Source organism: Phaseolus vulgaris, chromosome 10 (genome assembly GCF_051622355.1).
Source record: "Phaseolus vulgaris cultivar YP4 chromosome 10, ASM5162235v1, whole genome shotgun sequence".
NCBI lineage: Eukaryota > Viridiplantae > Streptophyta > Magnoliopsida > Fabales > Fabaceae > Phaseolus > Phaseolus vulgaris.
In genome coordinates, this window is record NC_143507.1 from 43,406,947 (window position 1) to 43,425,623 (window position 18,677).

Genomic DNA, 18,677 nt, shown 5'->3' on the forward strand with positions numbered 1-18,677 from the left:
AAAAAAATATTCTGATGAGGAACATTCACATTTTGTAGTATAGATAGTATTTTAATATTAAGACGGTTTTTTTGTGAGAGCTGATTTTAATTTAGAAATAAAAGTATTTGGATTTTGTTATTTTTTATAAAATGTTTATTTTCATTTTATATTTTTATTTAGAAAGGTAATTATCATTTCTTGATAAATGTTTTATTCTTTTATTATATTTATGGTAAAATCAATAACATTTTTAGATAAATATTATTAATATTGTAGAGATAATTGTATTCTTTTTCTTTTAAACATAATATTTGAGTGTCATCTAATTTTCTTACTAGTAATATTTTACTTTTTGTAATTGTTATTTTAAACAATGTAAATAGTTACATTTACATTTGATTTAAGAATTAAAAAGAACAATGTAACAGATTTGACTACTTAATAAAATATTATATTTTCTTATCATAATTATACTCTTTATCTTTTTTATTGGTGGCAAGTATTTATCAAAAGTATTAGTGATTAAAATTTTGACAAGAGATGTTTTACTAATGCAGTATAATCTGACACCTTAGAAGTAAAATAAGAGCTAAAGAGAAAGTTAAAAAAAACCTGCAATCAGTTGCTTTATAAACAAAAGATTGTTAGTATGCCTATGAATGTATCCAATGTGGGACCTGGCAACACACAGGGTCCTACCACCTGCATGTGTTACACGTGTATACCCCAGTAACACTATTAACACAGTGAGCAATGAAGAATCCTTTATAAGACACACAAGTTTTGCAGGTTGACATAGCAGCTTTTAGCTATTCTGCACAAACCTTAACAGGGCAACCATCTTACACCTTCATTAAAATCATCACCTCACACACACTACAGCCACTTCTGCTTCTGCATCATATCCTCCATTTGATCACATGCACCACTACTCTTTTCATTATTATGATTCAGTGCAATCACTTTGTAAGTTTTGGCTAAAAGCCACACTCTAGAGAGCATTCCTTTTTCCTCAATCTCATCCTTTCTTTTCAAAAACAACACAAAAACTGGTAGCCTTGTCCTTGGATGTATTAGCACTTTGAGGCTTCAAATTGAGAAAAATGGGGCACCACTCTTGCTGCAACAAGCAGAAGGTCAAAAGAGGGCTTTGGTCTCCTGAAGAGGATGAAAAACTCATCAACTACATCACAACTTATGGACATGGTTGCTGGAGTTCTGTCCCAAAACTTGCAGGTGTATATCATATAATTAACAAGTCTATTACCACTACTGTTAATATTTTTTCAGCACCTTTTCTCATTTTCTTCAAATTTTGAGTTTCTTGTTGATTATGTTATGCTTGTTTCATGATGTGGTAGGCCTTCAAAGGTGTGGAAAGAGTTGCAGATTAAGATGGATCAATTATCTGAGGCCTGATTTGAAACGTGGAAGTTTCTCTCATCAAGAAGCAGCTCTCATTATTGAACTCCACAGCATTTTAGGGAACAGGTATATAATATAACCATTGCTGGTCATATATTTTCTGTTAATTTGTCAATTACACATTAAAATTCACTAGCTTATAACTGTGATTTGTCATCACTTTTTTTGAAAAATATCACTCTCTTAAACAAATGTTACTTTAACAACTGTAAATTAAAATGCAATGCAATAGTTTACAACTGTGATTTCAGTACAAAGTTGTTTCTTTCAGTTGTAATTGTGGTGTGGTGCATAGTTATGAATATATCATTACTCCTTTTTTTTCTTTCCTCAACTTTTCTTTTTTGTTCTATTCATGTGCATATGATCAACATTATTGTCAAAAGGGTGCTTTATCTGCTTTTTTTTCTCAACAAGAGTGCACTTTTTGTGTACAGGTGGGCTCAGATAGCCAAGCACCTACCTGGAAGAACAGATAATGAGGTGAAAAACTTTTGGAATTCAAGCATAAAGAAGAAACTCCTTTCTCATGATGCTATTCCTCCTTTAGCCACATTTTCTGATTTTCACAACCCCAGCAATAGTGGTTCCATGGAAAGTTTCTTCCCTTTTACTGCAAACCCTAATGTCATCTTAAACTTTCACCATTACACAGACCAGCTCTTCCTTCCCACTACACCATCCCCACTCCTCCAAGCTTTTGATCACAGTAATGACATCAAGTTAGGCATCAACAATGCCAATTTCCTTCATATTCAGAATCCACTACCAGAAACAACACTACCATCTTCCAATCCATCATCTTATGAAGACACATGGCCATTGGCTTGTGTAGCTCTACATCTCAATCCAAATGAAGAAAATCAAATCACCAAAAATGAAACCACCTCAGACTATGTTCTTGACAAATTCATCAACCCAACTGCATTGCAGCAACATGAATATCACTTGGTAGAACCCCTTGTGCCAAAAGTCAGTGAGAACATTGAGGATTATGTCTGCAGCATCCCATTCTCATCTGCTCCCCAAGAACAACAAGAAGCTACAGAAAAATTTGAGGGTTACCCACAAGATTTAACTGTGGCAGTCAACCAATTAGAGTACATTGATGCCTTCATGTCATTGTTGCCATCTTCAACAACTTCATCATCAGTATCAAGCACCCAAAAAGTCCCATACCCTATTATTCCTTCAGGATGGGAGCCTTGAACGTTTGTACTATTTATAGATATAAATTTAATCTGATCTGCATATAGTACATTTAATTAAATAATGAGGGAATCTCTTACTGATCAATGAACTCAATTATTACTTGCATGCATTAATTATTTCTTGAACTTTTGCTCAAAAGTGTAGATCTTCTCTTATTGGTAAACCTGAACCTTGCTAGTTCAGGGGCACTTGCATTGAGCAATGCTTGCAGAAGTTCCATAAATGTGTGTAGCTTCTTTCACATATTTGTCACAATAGTACTGTATATCAGTTACTGAAGCAGCTAGTGCTGCATATGTATGAGTTTGTTCACCAATCATGTGGCTAGCTAGTTCTGTACTTTAACTCATTAATTGTTCCATTGCTTCTTCTCTCACTCAATCTCTTTCTGCGTGTAACAACATTGCATTAATTAATGGATGGCGTTGTTCAACAATGACAAAAGACCTACACATCAACATGGTCAACTCGATCAAGGACAAAGTGTCCTATATGTAGGACTCCTCCATTTACTACTTTTTACTTTATGGGGTTATTTATTAGATTACTCTAAACCTCATTTATAAACCAGGTTTATTCTAAATCTTATTGTATAGAACAATAAAATCATGAAATAGAAACCAATTTTAGACACCAAGAATAATTAGTTGTTATAGTGACTAAATTATATATCATTTTAGAGACTAAAAAAATTTTGGTTTCTAAATTAGTTTCTATTATTGTTAAATAGTTTCTAAATTGGTATCTAATTAGCAACCAAGGTTTTAACTACCAATTATTTAGATTCTAAATTTGGAAACAAAAATTTTGGTAGCTAATTAGATATAAATCTAGAAACTATCTAATAATAGGAAACTAATTTAAAAACCAAAAGTTTGTTTAGTTTCTAAAATGATCTATAATTTAGTCACTACAGCAACTAATTATTTTTTGTTTCTAAAATTGGTTTCTATTTCATGATTTTCTTGTAGTGCATATGTATAAGGTTGAATTAAATTTAAAATTTATCTATTAATATGGTATCATAATCATTTAGAGTCTATTTTAGTAAGAGTTTGTTGGTCTTGTTTTACTACTCACTACAAGAAAATCATTAAATAAAAACTAATTTTAGAGACAAAAAATAATTAGTTATTATATTGACTAAACAAATTATTGTTATATCAATTAGTCTGTATTATAGATAAATAATTTCTAAATTGATATCCAGTTATATACCAAGGTTTTAGATACCAACTTTAGAATCTAAATAATTGGTAGCTAAAACTTAGGTATCTAATTAGATACCAAGGTTTTAGATACTAACTTTAGAATATAAATAATTGGTAGCTAATTAGATACCAATGTTTTAGATATTAACTTTAGAATCTAAATAATTAGTAGCTAATTTAATACTAAATTAGAAATTATTTATCAAAAATATAAACTAATTTAGATATCAATAATTTTTTTATTATCTAAATCAGTATCTAATTTTGTCAATATAGCAACTAATTATTTTATTGTCTTTAAAATTAATTTCGATTTAATAATTTTCTAGTAGTGACTAGTCTCATGCACAATTTAGTTAGATTTAAAGTCCACATCTTAATCATTCTCACAACTTTCTAAAACACAAGATGTTGTAAATGGATCAAGGTTCTCTTAATTAATTAAGATTTCTCAACGTTGATTGATACAACTACGCACTTATTAAGACTTAAATAAAGTGAAAACTTTATTTTGGCATCTTCCTGTGTGTATATTTACATAATAGGGAATGGTATGGTCCATTCTATGTTTGTGGAAAATGGATTTCTTCTATTCATATATAATGAGTTTTTTTTTTTTCTGATCTCATCATGGTTTGAATGGATAAAGTAAGTGCGTGTTTGATTTCATTACATTGGAAACATCTAAGTCAAAATTATTTTGAATAATTTATAGAAAACTCCAAGTGCAAGAGTCCAAATCCTAAGCTATAAAAATGTTGACGTAAACTTGGTTTTTCCGCAGGAAAAAACTAGAAGTTTGCTTTTAAGAAGGTTTTAACTTTGACAAATGCCAATTGAAGAAAACAAATGTATCGATTAGCGACAGAAAAAAAAAAACTTAAGTTAGGTTTTGTCCTTTCTCTAAATTCACCAAAACCAATTTTATAAAATTACAAACTTGCTGCTTATCATAAAGTTTTTCTTTATATTTCTTTTAGTTTGTGGAATTTAAAAGTCTTTGTAACCTAAAAGAGGTCGAAATGGTATAAAAAAATGTATAAATATTTTAATTTATGTGATAAATTTAAGTGTATAGTCATAAATATCTAGAGATAAGTGAGATTAATAATATATAAAAAATAAATACTTATAAACTTAATGCTTTTAAAAAATTTAGAATGGAGGTGACATAAGTTTTTTTCACTAAAAAAATCATTAAATAGAAATGAATTTTAGAGACTAACAAAATTATTGATTTCTAAATTAGTTTCTATTATTGATAAATAGTTTCTAAATTAGTATCTAATTAGCTATCAAGATTTTTGTCAAATTTGGGGTGTAAATAATTGGTAGTTAAAACTTTGGTAGCTAATTAAATGTCAATTTAGAAACTATTTATCAATAATAGAAACTAATTTAGAAACAAAAAAAATTAGTCTATAAAATAGTATCTAATTTAGTTCATATAGCAACTAATTATTTTTAGTTTCTAAAATTTGTTTTTATTTAATAATTTTCTAGTAGTATTTATTTAGACTCAAATTTATTAAATCTAAATCTCTTCGTTACTCTTTCTAATATGTTTAGGGAATGAATTAGTGAATATTTTCTTTGTTGATTAATGTGTTTTTCCGAAAAATCAAATCAATTTTTTTTTAAGTTGTCATATGCAACATTCACAAAATGCAATTACTCTAGTCAAGTAACATCAATGTTAAACTTCACACAAAATTAAAAACATAAAAACCCTACAAATTAAATTAAATTAAGTTAGTTTTTAATTAAGATTTTAAATTAATATAACCGGTTATTAAATATTATGAATATTTGTCTTTTTATTAATAAATAGTTAAAAAGGAATTTTAAAAATTATTAATAATGAAGGTTACATTAGTAATACTTAAAAAAAATTAAATTAATTGTTTTTATAAGTATTTACACTGTTTAGAACTTATAGTACATGTTAGAAACATTACACATATAAATAAAAGAGTTGAAATGTTCCCTTTTGTGAATAATGACAAGGGGTTGTTTCTACTTTATTGAGACAATCTAAGCAGAAAATTAAATATATGAATGATAGATAATTAATTTGCATGGATCGTGATTTGCATGCTATATACCCTACCACCTTGTCACATTATGATCATTAGTTATTGAAAATGTGTGGAGAATTAAAGACTAATTAAACCATTATAGTTAATGATTAGTGTCATAATTAGCCTATATTATACAGTTTCTATGCTACTTTTTGTTTTTGTTAAAAAAACTAAGTGTGATTATGTTAATTACCTTCTTCTGATTCTAGCTTTAACTAATTGTGTACAATAATATACAACAAATTATGTAAGTGAAACAAATATATTAATTGATAATTCTAATTATATCAGCAAAGTTAAGGTAAGAACTTTAGAGTTAGAAAAAGAGTATAAGTTATATATAGTATCTCTAATGCAAAAGTTTTAATAAATGTTTTAAAAATTTAAGATTGTATCTTAATTATGACAAATTCTTATTAAAATATGATCTTAAAATTAAGAATGGGTTATAACTACAAGAAAATCATAGAATAAAAACCAATTTTTAGAGACAAAAAATAATTAGTTGTTATAGTGACTAAATTAAAGATCATTTTAGAAACTATAAAACTTTTTGGTTTCTAAATTAGTTTCTATTATTGTTAAATAGTTTATAAATTAGTATCTAATTAACAACCAAGATTTTTTCTACCAAATTTAGAATCTAAATAATTGGTAGTTAAAACCTTGGTAGCCAATTAGATACCAATTTAGAAACTATTTAAAAATAATAAAAACTAATTTATAAACCAAAATTTTTTTAGTCTTTAAAATGATATCTAATTTAGTCACTATAATAATTAATTATTTTTTATCTCTAAAAATGATTTCTATTTCATTATTTTCTTGTAGTGAAAATTATAAGTATTGAGGATAAAAATTATTTTTTTTCAATATTAGCATCCATATTTTGAGAGCACCAGTTTTAGAGTGAAGTAATTACTAATCGGTTAAACTAGAGATCATTTTATAAACTAGAAAAACTATTAGTATCTAAAGTAGTTTCTATTATTAATTAAAGTTTATAAAATAGTTTCTAAATTGATATCTAACCATTAACTATCACAGTTTTAGCCACTTATTATTTTATATTATAAATTAATTGTTGGAGATCCCATATCGACTAGAGATTAGAGTCTTTCATTGTATATAAGTGGATGCAAACCTCAACCCCATGAATCGGTTTTATGGGATTGAGTTAGGCTTAAAGTCCACTTTGTAACATGGTATCAGAGTCATTTCAAACCTATTGTAATATTAATTTTTATTATTTTTTTAAAGACTAATTTAGAATCAAAAACTTAGATAACTAATTTAGATAGAAATTTAAAAATCATGAGATTTTGGAAAAAAAATATCTAAGAAGGAAAAAGCATTGGTTGATGTGATGATTATCTTTGAATGATTGATTGTGTACAATGAAACAAAGCAGATAGAAAATGGGGAAAAGTCCTTGTACCTTAAAGTGAATGAGTTTTTGTGGCCCATTTTCATTTCAAATCTTCAACTTTTCTTCATATGCACGTCAATTGCAACATAACAACACACATTTTTAACATTCACACCAATTTCAATTTCCTAATTCACCTTTCACATAAAACCTATTTCCTTTATTTCATTTCTCCATATATAATAGAAATTTAGTTTTCATACAGATCAAAGTATATATTTTTTTTCTTATGCAGAATTTCCTATAACTATTTATAAAAGAAACAAAATTTAAATTACATCATTTGTAAATTTTCATATAATTTTTTCTAATTTTTATCTTTAATTTTAATTCCTAAAAAAATTATTTCATTTTTTTCTTATCTTTTTCTTCTAAAATTATTAATTTTTTTTTATCAAACTAGCTAAAGGAAATTATTTTACTCAAACCAAATTAAACTAAAAGAAGTGCATACATTCCCACAAATGCTTTACATGAATGAGAACTAAACTATCTTAATTTCCTCACTTTTTTTCCATTCTTTTATTAGAGAGATATTTATGTCATTATATATATATATATATATATATATATATATATATATATATATATACACACACACCACACACTCACTTTCTTCTTTAACTATTTATACAATAAAATAAGACAAAAGCAATTACACTTTTTGTTTTCTTTTTCATTTATTAAAATCTTCAAAAGTCACCTCTTACTATTACTTTTCTTCCACTTTTTTTTTCTTTTTCTTTTCCTTGATCAAATCACACCCTTGATTTAACTAAAACTTACTTAACTGGTCTCCATAATATAGAGTGTTTTTTATTTGGTTTATATTTTAATTTTTGTTATAGGGACTAAAAGAAATAAATAAAACATTATTTTTGTGGGAGCTAAAGTATAAGATAATATATTTTTGAAACTAAAATTAAAAATAAAATCTATAGGGACTAAAATAAATAACATTTTATAAAAACTCTAAACCAAAATAACATATTTACAAATGAGTGAAATAGAAAGGAATATATTTACATTCCACTAAAATTAAGTATAATTATTAGACATATTTATGTTGACTTTAATAACTCATTTAAAAAAAATTATTAAATCAACTACTTTTAACATTAATATAACTTAATGGAATTTCCATGTTATTCAACTGTAATAATGTTTTTATTATTATTATAAAAATATCACAATAGTCAGTTAAATACAATTTGTCTTGTAAAATTATCAATTTTTATTAATATTAAGTTTTAATTTACAAAAATAGAATCATTAAAATAAGTCAAAGAACTAGCCCAAAAAGCACGTAAACCTTAAACCAAGTCAAGTTTAAAAACATGCCTAAATTAAACTTTATTGCATTTTGTATGCAGATAATAAATCTTAAAAATATAAGGACTTTCTTTTCCTAAAAAAAATAGAAAGTTTATGTTATATGCAAATAATCTTTTTCTGCAATCAAAAACAAGAATTTCTCAGAATCTCAAGTATACTCGTTTTCTCCCACTGTAAAAAACAAATCACCTCAAAGTAATCACAAACACTTTGAAATAAAACAAAAATCATGATATCCTTTAATCTTCTTAAATAAGATTTTCTTAATGGCCAATTGAACCAAAAAAATCCTTCTACAAACAGTGCCTTAAAATCTGTGCGAAACGAAATTTGGAAGCAGACAACGCACAAATCAGGCAAAGTGCAAGCTTCTTTACACCAAATAAAGCTAGATTATTGTGCAGTGCTCAACACATAAAACTAATACTACAGTTACAAATTTTGCAACTATTGACCAGAATTTCAAATAGAAATAAACAGAATGTTAACACATCCATGCACTAGTTTCCTGAAACATTGTTCATTGAAGACTGTACTTAATAAAACTCCAACCCCACACCCCAACCAAAAAAAGGAGCTCTTTTAGGTAACAACCCTGTATCACTGGGCCTTACCATGAAGTGCACTGAGTTTCTAGATTCAAACTTTAACTCCAATGTCAATGCAATGATACTAAGCTGTAATCCTATACCGCCCCTTGGCTATTCTTCGAGCAATTACTCTTCTGCCACCCTTGGTCGCTTTCCTGCTCATGTAATACAAAAAAATGTCATCTACACGGCATACCTCTGTTTTAGAGATTACAGTCGCAAATTTGCATGTAAGCCATGCATAAATTTCACCAGTTCTATCCATTTAGCCAGACAACTTCATACTGGATCTGAAACAGGCTCGTGACAACTTTACTCCATGATTGAGGACCAGTTACACATTAATATATGGATAGATATAAAATTATATGGGGTATATCTTAAACAAACTATTATACTATCAATAGCTTCATATAGACTGATTTTAACAATCCAATGGTAGAATTATAATCATATATTCCCTTGATTATTTGTGTGGAATTTTGTGAACAATGAACTAAAATAAGAAAATTATCAAATGATTCATATTTTTGTATATTCAGAAAGCACACATTACATCAATTTTAATGTATGTAAATAAGGTATCAAATGATTTTAGAATAATATAAACAGTATGTAGATATGATAAATGGGAACGAAACTTCTAATTTGATGGCGAGTTTTGATATAAAATTATTCAATTAGAGGTTAATGAATGGTGAGACAGTAGCAGTAAGTTGCACCAATTTGACATCTCTATCTATATGAATCAAGTTACTCCAAAAGTAACTTTTGGTAAAATTACTCCTTCCATTCAATGACATTTTCTATATATTTATTAAATATTAAAATGCAGTATTCAAACTGTTAAATATTGCCTTTAACATAGCCAAATGTCATCATGGGATTCATATATCACTCCTCACCTAATGGTATAAGGCTTTATTATTGCGTTCTAACTGTTGAATATTTTGATATCATTTCATTGATCATAGACACTAAATTTTAGATAAACCAAACATTTGTAGATAAGTAATCAAATTGTCAACATTTATTTATATTTTTAAAAAGTATATTAATATATGTTAAATTGAATTTATTCAAAAGGATTAATAGTTTTAAATTTTGATAAAAATCAACAGACTTAATCTATTTAAAAACATTTAATTTAACTGTTGAATTATTGAATGGAATAGCACTAAAAGTTATTCCTCGAGTAACCTGATTCTTTCCAATATACAAGAAAAGGAAACAATGGTCCTTGGGCCAACAAGGAAGCATTTCATATGCCACTTTGCCTAGCCATGGTCTAAAATGTGACACACACCCATTTATCTACCAATAACAAAGCAACCACAACCAGACAGATAGGCAATCTGTTTCTTTCGTTGTCACTCAATTGTATTGTCACATTCAACAAAACAAAACATTCTGTTTAAAATTCAGGCTTTCTATTTAATTAATTGAAAAGATTTATGAATATTTTTTGCCATTTCCATGTTATCTATTACGCCAACAAGACAACTAAACAAGTGAAAGTGATAGAAAGTACGATGCATAACAACAATCGATAGCCTAATTCCTTAAAATCCCCTACACAAATTAGACCTTTGCATAGTTATTATCTCATTGAGTAAGCTAACGAATGGAGACGCCACAAGATTTTTAGATTTTTAAAATTTACTATGTCTGACATTCATGTAGAGAAAAGGAAGGGTTAAACACTAACAAGTGATATTTTCTACTTCTCTTCCCATCACGAAGAAACATATAACAAAAAAAGATCATAATCATTGATTTACCGAGCAAAAAATCCATGGTTTCTCTTTCTTTTGATGAGACTAGGTTGAAACGTCCTTTTGGGGAATAAAAGCATGGGGTCATCTGATGAAGGAGGATCCCCTGCAAAATAATCATAAATTCAGAATAAAAAGTATCTGGGAGGAGTTCAAATGCTTAAAATTTTATAAAAACATCATCTTCTCATGCAAAAGCTGATACATAATTATATTTGTAATAGAAAAATACACAATAAGTCATAACATCTGTTCATCTAAAAACTTAATTTTACCTTCCAGGGGCATTATTTTTTCTTCAATGCCGCATCTCATAATAGTGTAGTTAATTATATTTACATTAGGCACACAGAGAGACAAAGATCAATTGCAAGAAAATTGATAGAAAGTAACAAAACTCCTTCAAAATGAAATACAATGAAGAGTATAGTGAGAGTAAGTGTACCGTGGGGTAAGAAGAAATCGAGAGAAGGAAGGCCACAAGGGTAGAGAAACCCTTGGTTGTGAGGAAATTCGACGTCGTTTTGGGGAGAAATGGGAGCGGGAAGCTTAGAGAGAGAAGGGAGGAATAGGTGAGATTGAAGTTGAGGGTTATTGGAATGAAGAGGAAAAAGCGATTTGGAAAGGCGATTGAACAAGGAAGCACCACTTCTGAGAAAGCTATTCGACGCCATTGTTGGATTCACTCAAAGCTTTGCTTCATAAACCCTAACCTAAGCACTGCAACAACTCCATCTCGATGGATCGGAGTTTTGCCTCTTTTCAATTCGGATCTTTTTACCCGACCCGGAACTTGTCTTTTGGTTTGGTATCCATCTAAATAATCACACTAAAACATAATTTGTACTAATTTAAATATACCATTTTTTGTTATGGTCTGTGGTTTAGAGATTTTTTTTTTAATTTTACCTTTATTTATTATTTTTAGGATAAATAGTTTGTGCAAGAAATATTGATATATTTTATTTTTGATATAATAAAAAATTACAATTTTAATATAATAACTTTATTTTTAATAGTTTTGTTTAATTTTATTAATAATTAATATGATTAAGTTCGTATTGAGTATTTAATCATTATCACTATTTATTAAAAATAAATTAATATTAATATGTAATTAATCCTAAGAAACTAGTAATAATCTTAAATTTGTAAAAAAAAGTTAAAATAAAAAATTCTCTTAAAGATTAATTATATAGTTATTAGGGTGCTTTCAATTACTTCAAATATTAATCAATTTCAAACAAAAATAATAAAATTAAGGTTTAATTACCTTTTTTGTCCCTATATTTATAGCCAATAGTCAATTTTGTACAGTGGTTTTTAAAAAATATCTTTCTGTTAAATATCACCAAACGACATTAAGTGGTGCTTATGTGGCAGACACGTGTAAGTTACGTGGATTGTGCTTACATTACTTTGGTGAATACTGTATTAGGGTTTAGATTATTCAAATTGGGGATTTCGAATTTCTGATTTAGGGTTTCTGATACGAGAATTGCTCCCCTGGTTGGATTCTATGGTGCGCTTCCCTGCTTCGATTCCATTCGGAGGTGTGCTCCCCTCATTCGATTCTGTGGTGATATTTAATAGAAATGACCATTTTGAATACATTTTAAAAAACTTAGGGACCAAATTGAATTTTTTAAAAACCACTGTACCAAATTGACTATTGACTATAAATATAGGGACAAAAAAGTAATTAAACCTAAAATTAAATATTTTATTTTAAGATCGTATTTTTTTTTATTATACTAAAAAGGAAACATATAAATTTATTATTTATCTTTATTTTTTAATAATTACATTTTCAATGGGTAAAATTAAGTAATAAAAATAGAAACTCAGTATTGACAAGGGGGTTTAGTGTTTAAACATCAAACCAAAATGTTTTAAATCAGATAAAATAATTCAAAAACAAGTGACCAAACTGATACCCAAAATAATGTATCTTTTTACCAAATGGTTCGATTCTTTTATGCTATTATCAAAGCTCAACTTAACCAAACCATAGTCCATAACATATTGAAAATGATTTATTTACATCATAATTTAATATTTATATATAATATATATTTTGAGAGGTTGAAATCCAATCCATGCAAGGCTGCTTAATATTCCACCATAGTCTAAAATACCATCAAACCAAGCTTAACTATCTTTCAAACAACAACTTAGAGAAAAATTACAATGAGAAGTGCACCAGTTTTCAAGTTACAAACAGAGGAAATGGCATTTTCAAAATATGCCTAGTAGATTACAGAAAGCAAATAAGAATTTGCTTCACATCAGAAATAACTAGCGACCAGAAGAAATGAAACAATGAAGAGGGAATACAGAATATCTTGCACAAGAACATACAGATTGATACCAGTTATAGAATAAGTGTGATTGTTGCTTCTGCTCCACCTTTACAAAAGAAAGAACCATGATAAATCTCAAATCTCAAATGTACATAATCACGCTGAAGCTGAATTCTGTTTGAGGCTATTGTTCACCAGCAAGTACAGATGAAAGCCAGTGAGAAGCTGCTGTTTGAATATCCGTCTCAGTATGAGGAGACAGAGAGAGAGGAGTAACTGCAACCTGTCCATTAAAATCAGATGCAAGGTTCCTTCAGAGGAGAAAAGTTAACTTGATCGCATGTATAGTAACAGATTAACAGTACAATAATGAAGACGTTCATTGTTTGAATGCAGTCCTTAAGAACATAAAATATTATTAACTGAAAAAATTAATGATACATTTCACATTAGAAAACATGCCAAAAGATAATTTAGTTAGTCAACTTACATATCCACTCTCAAGTGCTCTGTAATCCAAATCATCATCTATATCTTCCTGCTGCTTATCCAAAAACTGCAGATAAAAGTATAGTATAGCTAAGTTCACACCCAAGAACAATTTAAATAATTAATCATCATTTAAATGTAACCTAGAAAGTACTGAATCATATATAATAACATTTGACAGTCATTTTTGACAAAAAAAAAAAGACATCTTGGCACCAATGGCAAAATTGATCAACTTAAGCTATAAGTATGGTTTAAAAAATTATAGTAAAATGAGACAAATATTGACTAGTTATTCATGGAGGGAATTGCCATCATTCTGGATTCAGAATCAAGATACAAATTAAAGTTGTTAGAGAACATCTTTCTCAATCATTACAGAAGTCCATCTTCCATCCAAATGAACAGTGTCAAGAAATTATACCACTCATACTTTTGAAGATTATCTAGCTAAGACTATGGGAAAGTGGAAAGTTCAACAAAGAGTAGAATGATCTTCGGATATTTTTAAATGATGTTCGATGTTTTAACCAATGCTATTGTTTTATTGTTTTATCATACTTAATTTTGGTATTAAATAGCATTTTTGACTGACAAGACATAGATAAGAGAGGGCAAAAGAGGGATTTGTATAGGCTGTAACAAGCTTGCATATGTGGCAAGAAGTGTGGAAAGCATTGGGGTAGATCTAGAGGATGCATTGCGATATCAGGAAAGAGGGAGGAAATAGGTAGGTAATCAATTGGATATTTTTGGGGTGATTGTGCTATATGGTAGAGAAGTATAACTATATAACATGATTATTTTCTTTCTTTTTCTACATTTCCTGCATTTTTTCCTACTGTAATCCGACTGTTCTATGAATTTTCTACATAATTCCTAATTTCCTTCGGTGAGTTTCAGTTCCTATCACATGATTCACATTCTGATTTTACTAGATTGTCAAAAAGAAACCACAAAAACGACATAGAACATTCCATTTAACTATAATGCAATAATAGGTTCAGGTATGTAGACACAGATTGGGTATGGGATATGTGCATGAATATTAGAGTTGAGGGGCATAATTTATAGATACTGCGGTACCCTCCCACTACATTCCCATCCTTGTACCAACCCACCCCTTTTATTTTCACTTTTAGGCAAGTTGGAAATGAGGTAGTTGTCATCTCCCTTTCATTTACCTGTAGTCTGAAGTACTTCTTCACCCTGTTAGAATCAGATTTTCCTGCAGCTCCAATTGATTCAACAATCTCCAAATTCTTTTTCTGAGTAGTTAATCTCCGAGCTGCACCCTGAAGTACACCAAGATGTGAAAGATTCTACTATCAGCATCAATAGCTGCACAATAATTACCACATTAAACATAAACTGAATGTGCAAAAGATGGCAATTTTTAGGACACTCACGGCAGCAGAGGCATCACGGCCAATCTGCGCAAATTGAAGACCAAAGCCTTGTTTACTGGCCAAGAAATGACCAGGAGGATAGCGGCTAGTTGAAACTGCCTGCCAATTCGGAGTGGATCTCCACATACTTTGCTTGGTCAACTTGAAGCCCTGTCAACAAAACAATACCACAGCAGCCATATTATATCTTCGGACCAAAAACAGTTAACTAAACAGTAAACAGAGTGAAACAAAACATAAGAACGGTGAAATTAAAACATATTGCCTGATTAAGAAAGGGACAGGGAAGGAAATACATGTTAACATCACAATGTTAAATGGTCAAGTTTCAAATCCACTTTAAGAGGAAATTTCCCCAGAATATATACAGTTACTGCCTCTGTAAGCAATACATATAAATGTATGTCATCTTTCATTATAAGAAAAGACACATCCCCATAAAAAAGGCAACTAGAAGTAAAGCTTTGAAAAGAACCTACAAAGCACTTATACCTAAAGATCTGAATGTAACATGAACCTAATCCATATTAGATTTTCTACAGTACATGAACCAAACCTAAAGATCTGAATGTAACATAAACCTTATCCATATTAGATTGTCTACCTTGCTGTTTAAAGGTGATGTAGGAATTTCAATACTCAGAAAGCAGCTTTTGGGGAAAGTTCCCTGTAAAGCATCCCTTATAGCTGCATTTATTAAAGGTAAACAGAGTTCTACTGCATCCTTGAAATCAGTCTCTTGACTTTCCTCCTTCTTCCTGCAGCATGGCAGCAGGATATGTTACTAATTCATAATCTCCAGCAAGAAAATAAATTTAAGCCGGAAATCATAAATAACAATCAACATACCAATTTAATGATATTGACAAAGAAGGTACACCACATAATAATGCCTCTCTTGCTCCGGCGACAACACCCGAGTAGAACCTGTTGAATTTTAAAGCATGAAATGAACTTTTGTTCATACTCAGGGCTTTTCAATACAAAACCACTACAGACTATTATCAGGGGGAAGTAGGGACTGTGTACTAATATAGATTTATAAGTTTAACTCTATGCATAAGGGAAGAGAACAACTTACATGAGATGACCACAGCTTGATCCCCGGTTAATTCCGCTAATAACCTAAAAATTATATCATTTTATCAATAAACCATTAGTACTTCGTTAGTGAGAAGAGCGCACAAATAGTTATAATTATATGACAAATGCTAACCAGCACTGGCTTTGACCATGAAAATAAGGCCCCAGATAACGCTAGTGAAATACAATCGACAGGAGTTCCTGGATTATAAATTAGGAAAGAGTAAGGAATTTATGCAAGTATCATTGTCACAACTATGACAACAAACCCAAAAATTAAGCATTTCCCAACTCTGGATCAATTATGTCAGTAATGTGAAAGCCAAGATAGTATGAAACTCCTTGATTACAAAAAAATAAAAATAAAAACTTTATCCTAACAAGTGAGATCTGCTACATAAATCACACAACGTGATTCAGTCCAGTTAAGATGATCACAACTAAATGTCAGTTGCTACTATCCCATGATTCCACGCAAGACGATGATGATGATGATGAAGAAGAGACTTTTTTTGACAAGAAACTAACCAGTAAACAACATCAACTACGAACGAAGTTAAAGTGAACTCACTGAAGAACACCTTTTTTCATATTCACAACTAGAACCAAACCACGTCTACAAGAACTTCCCACACATCGGATCTAACAAAGTAAAGACAAACAGTGGCGAAGACTGAACAGTAAGCAAACCACTAAGCTAAACTCCTTTAAAAAAGAAGAAGATTCCAAACAATCAAGAATCTCTTCATCCAAATGAGTAAAAACAGCAAAGAAGTTTGAATCCAAACCTGAAACTTCAAAGGCGGTGGCACCGTCAATCAGAGCAGAAGAGGCTTCCACGGTTTCTCCGAGAGTGAGAGAGTGGCCCGAAACAGATTTGTCCCTGAAGCAACCATTTTCACGAACTAACAAATTACAAAGAGCGAGAAATCAAACGAAGCCAAAGCAAGCAAGAAGGAAGCATGCGATGAAACAATTAGAGAGAACGCATAGTGGGACCCACGATTGGGGAACGCAGAGATGGACATCGTAGAGGCCGAGGCCAACGAGAGCTTGGACGAGGAATGTTAGACCCGGAGACTCGATGCCGTCGCTGTTGGTCACCAACACGATGGGTTTGGAGATGGAGCTGTCGCCGGCGACGGCGTCACCGGCGGGTGAAAAAAGTTGCGAGCTTGAAATTGAGGGTTGGGCATTGTTGTTGGGTTCTTCTTCTTGCTGTTGCTCGGTGCGCTTTCGGTTGAGAAGCACTTCTTGGAGGCCTGTGGGCATGGCGTTGTTCACGGAACCCGACGACGTCGTCATGGCAGAGACCAGAGAGAGAGAGAGAGAGAGAGACAGTGTTTAGTTTCGGTAGGATTATGAACTATAGAGTGAGCTTTTTTCCCTCGTTTTAGTTAAATTAAATGCGTTTGATTTTATTTTTTTGTTACTTTTTTTCATAGTAATTAAACATTTTAATAATGGTACTTAAAATTTACATTTTTTACATTTAATTTCTTTTTCGTTTATTTTGTATTGAAAAATCTCACCCATTATTTTACTTTCATTTTGATGCATTTACTCTATTTAAATTTCCACATAACCAATATAAAAATAATAGAAAGAGTATAAAAACCCTTTTGTTCTTCAATAGAGTGTTCAGTTTTGTTTGACAACAACATTGAGCAAAGTCAATCTCCGAAACAAACTCAAATCTTTCTTATTCTCTCGTATTAGATTAGATAATGCATATGTTATAGTGTTTCACTCTGTTTCCTCGTCCTCTTTGGAATTTGGTATGTACAAGAGTTCCACCTTCCCTCAGGTTCTCTCTCACTCTTTCTTTTCTGTATCAATAATGTGTTCATCAAATTCAAGTTTTTTCCTGGTGGGGTTTTGCTATGATTTTTTATTGCTTGCTATGAATCCACTTTAGGGTCAACAAAAAACTGTCTTGTGTTGGTGGGGGTTTGTCATTTAAAATTTGAAAGATGAGACATGTGTTGGAGCTTGAAATTTATGAGACTCTAATGGGCAATTGACACTTTGTACTGAGCAACTTGTACCAATTTTCATCCTTTTCTGAGAGTATGGCTGGCAAAGGAACAGGATTCTATAAAATTCTGCTTTGTTTAGCTCTTCCTCTCTCACTGTTGTCTCTCCCTTTTCTCTCTTCTTTTGCTAATACTTTCAGTTTGAACACTGACTGAATAATAAATTCTTATTATTGTTTTTAGTGCTGGAGTTATTCTCAAAAATTTAATCAAGAACCTGACAATAATTGTTTTCCCTTTGAGCTTAAATGGAAAGGGAAAAGTGGTTGTAGGACGAAATGCAATGTAGTGTCCTACAGAAAGGCTTTGGACTCTCT

The 18,677-nt window shown here is 30.1% G+C and overlaps 3 protein-coding genes across 3 annotated transcripts; 1 reads left to right on the forward strand and 2 right to left on the reverse strand.

Moving 5' to 3' along the window:
* The first annotated feature begins 777 nt into the window (after window positions 1-777).
* LOC137818721 (transcription factor MYB26) lies at window positions 778-2,970 on the forward strand. Its single transcript, XM_068622296.2, has 3 exons — window positions 778-1,218; window positions 1,344-1,473; window positions 1,845-2,970. The coding sequence occupies exons 1-3, from the start codon at window positions 1,086-1,088 to the stop codon at window positions 2,614-2,616; spliced, it is 1,035 nt and encodes a 344-aa protein (XP_068478397.2). The 5' UTR covers window positions 778-1,085; the 3' UTR covers window positions 2,617-2,970.
* A 5,921-nt stretch (window positions 2,971-8,891) lies between these two features.
* Window positions 8,892-11,868, reverse strand: LOC137818457 (Ribosomal protein L34). The gene is made up of 3 exons (XM_068621902.2): window positions 11,486-11,868; window positions 11,047-11,146; window positions 8,892-9,420 (listed from the first exon to the last, which is right to left on the reverse strand). The coding sequence occupies exons 1-3, from the start codon at window positions 11,712-11,714 to the stop codon at window positions 9,348-9,350; spliced, it is 402 nt and encodes a 133-aa protein (XP_068478003.2). The 5' UTR covers window positions 11,715-11,868; the 3' UTR covers window positions 8,892-9,347.
* A 1,307-nt stretch (window positions 11,869-13,175) lies between these two features.
* Window positions 13,176-17,702, reverse strand: LOC137818458 (uncharacterized). Its single transcript, XM_068621903.2, has 10 exons — window positions 17,328-17,702; window positions 17,113-17,207; window positions 16,458-16,525; window positions 16,323-16,366; window positions 16,091-16,168; window positions 15,846-15,999; window positions 15,242-15,391; window positions 15,017-15,127; window positions 13,834-13,899; window positions 13,176-13,626 (listed from the first exon to the last, which is right to left on the reverse strand). Exons 1-10 carry the CDS (start codon window positions 17,627-17,629, stop codon window positions 13,528-13,530), a joined length of 1,167 nt encoding a protein of 388 aa, XP_068478004.2. The 5' UTR covers window positions 17,630-17,702; the 3' UTR covers window positions 13,176-13,527.
* Between the last annotated feature and the right edge of the window lie 975 nt (window positions 17,703-18,677).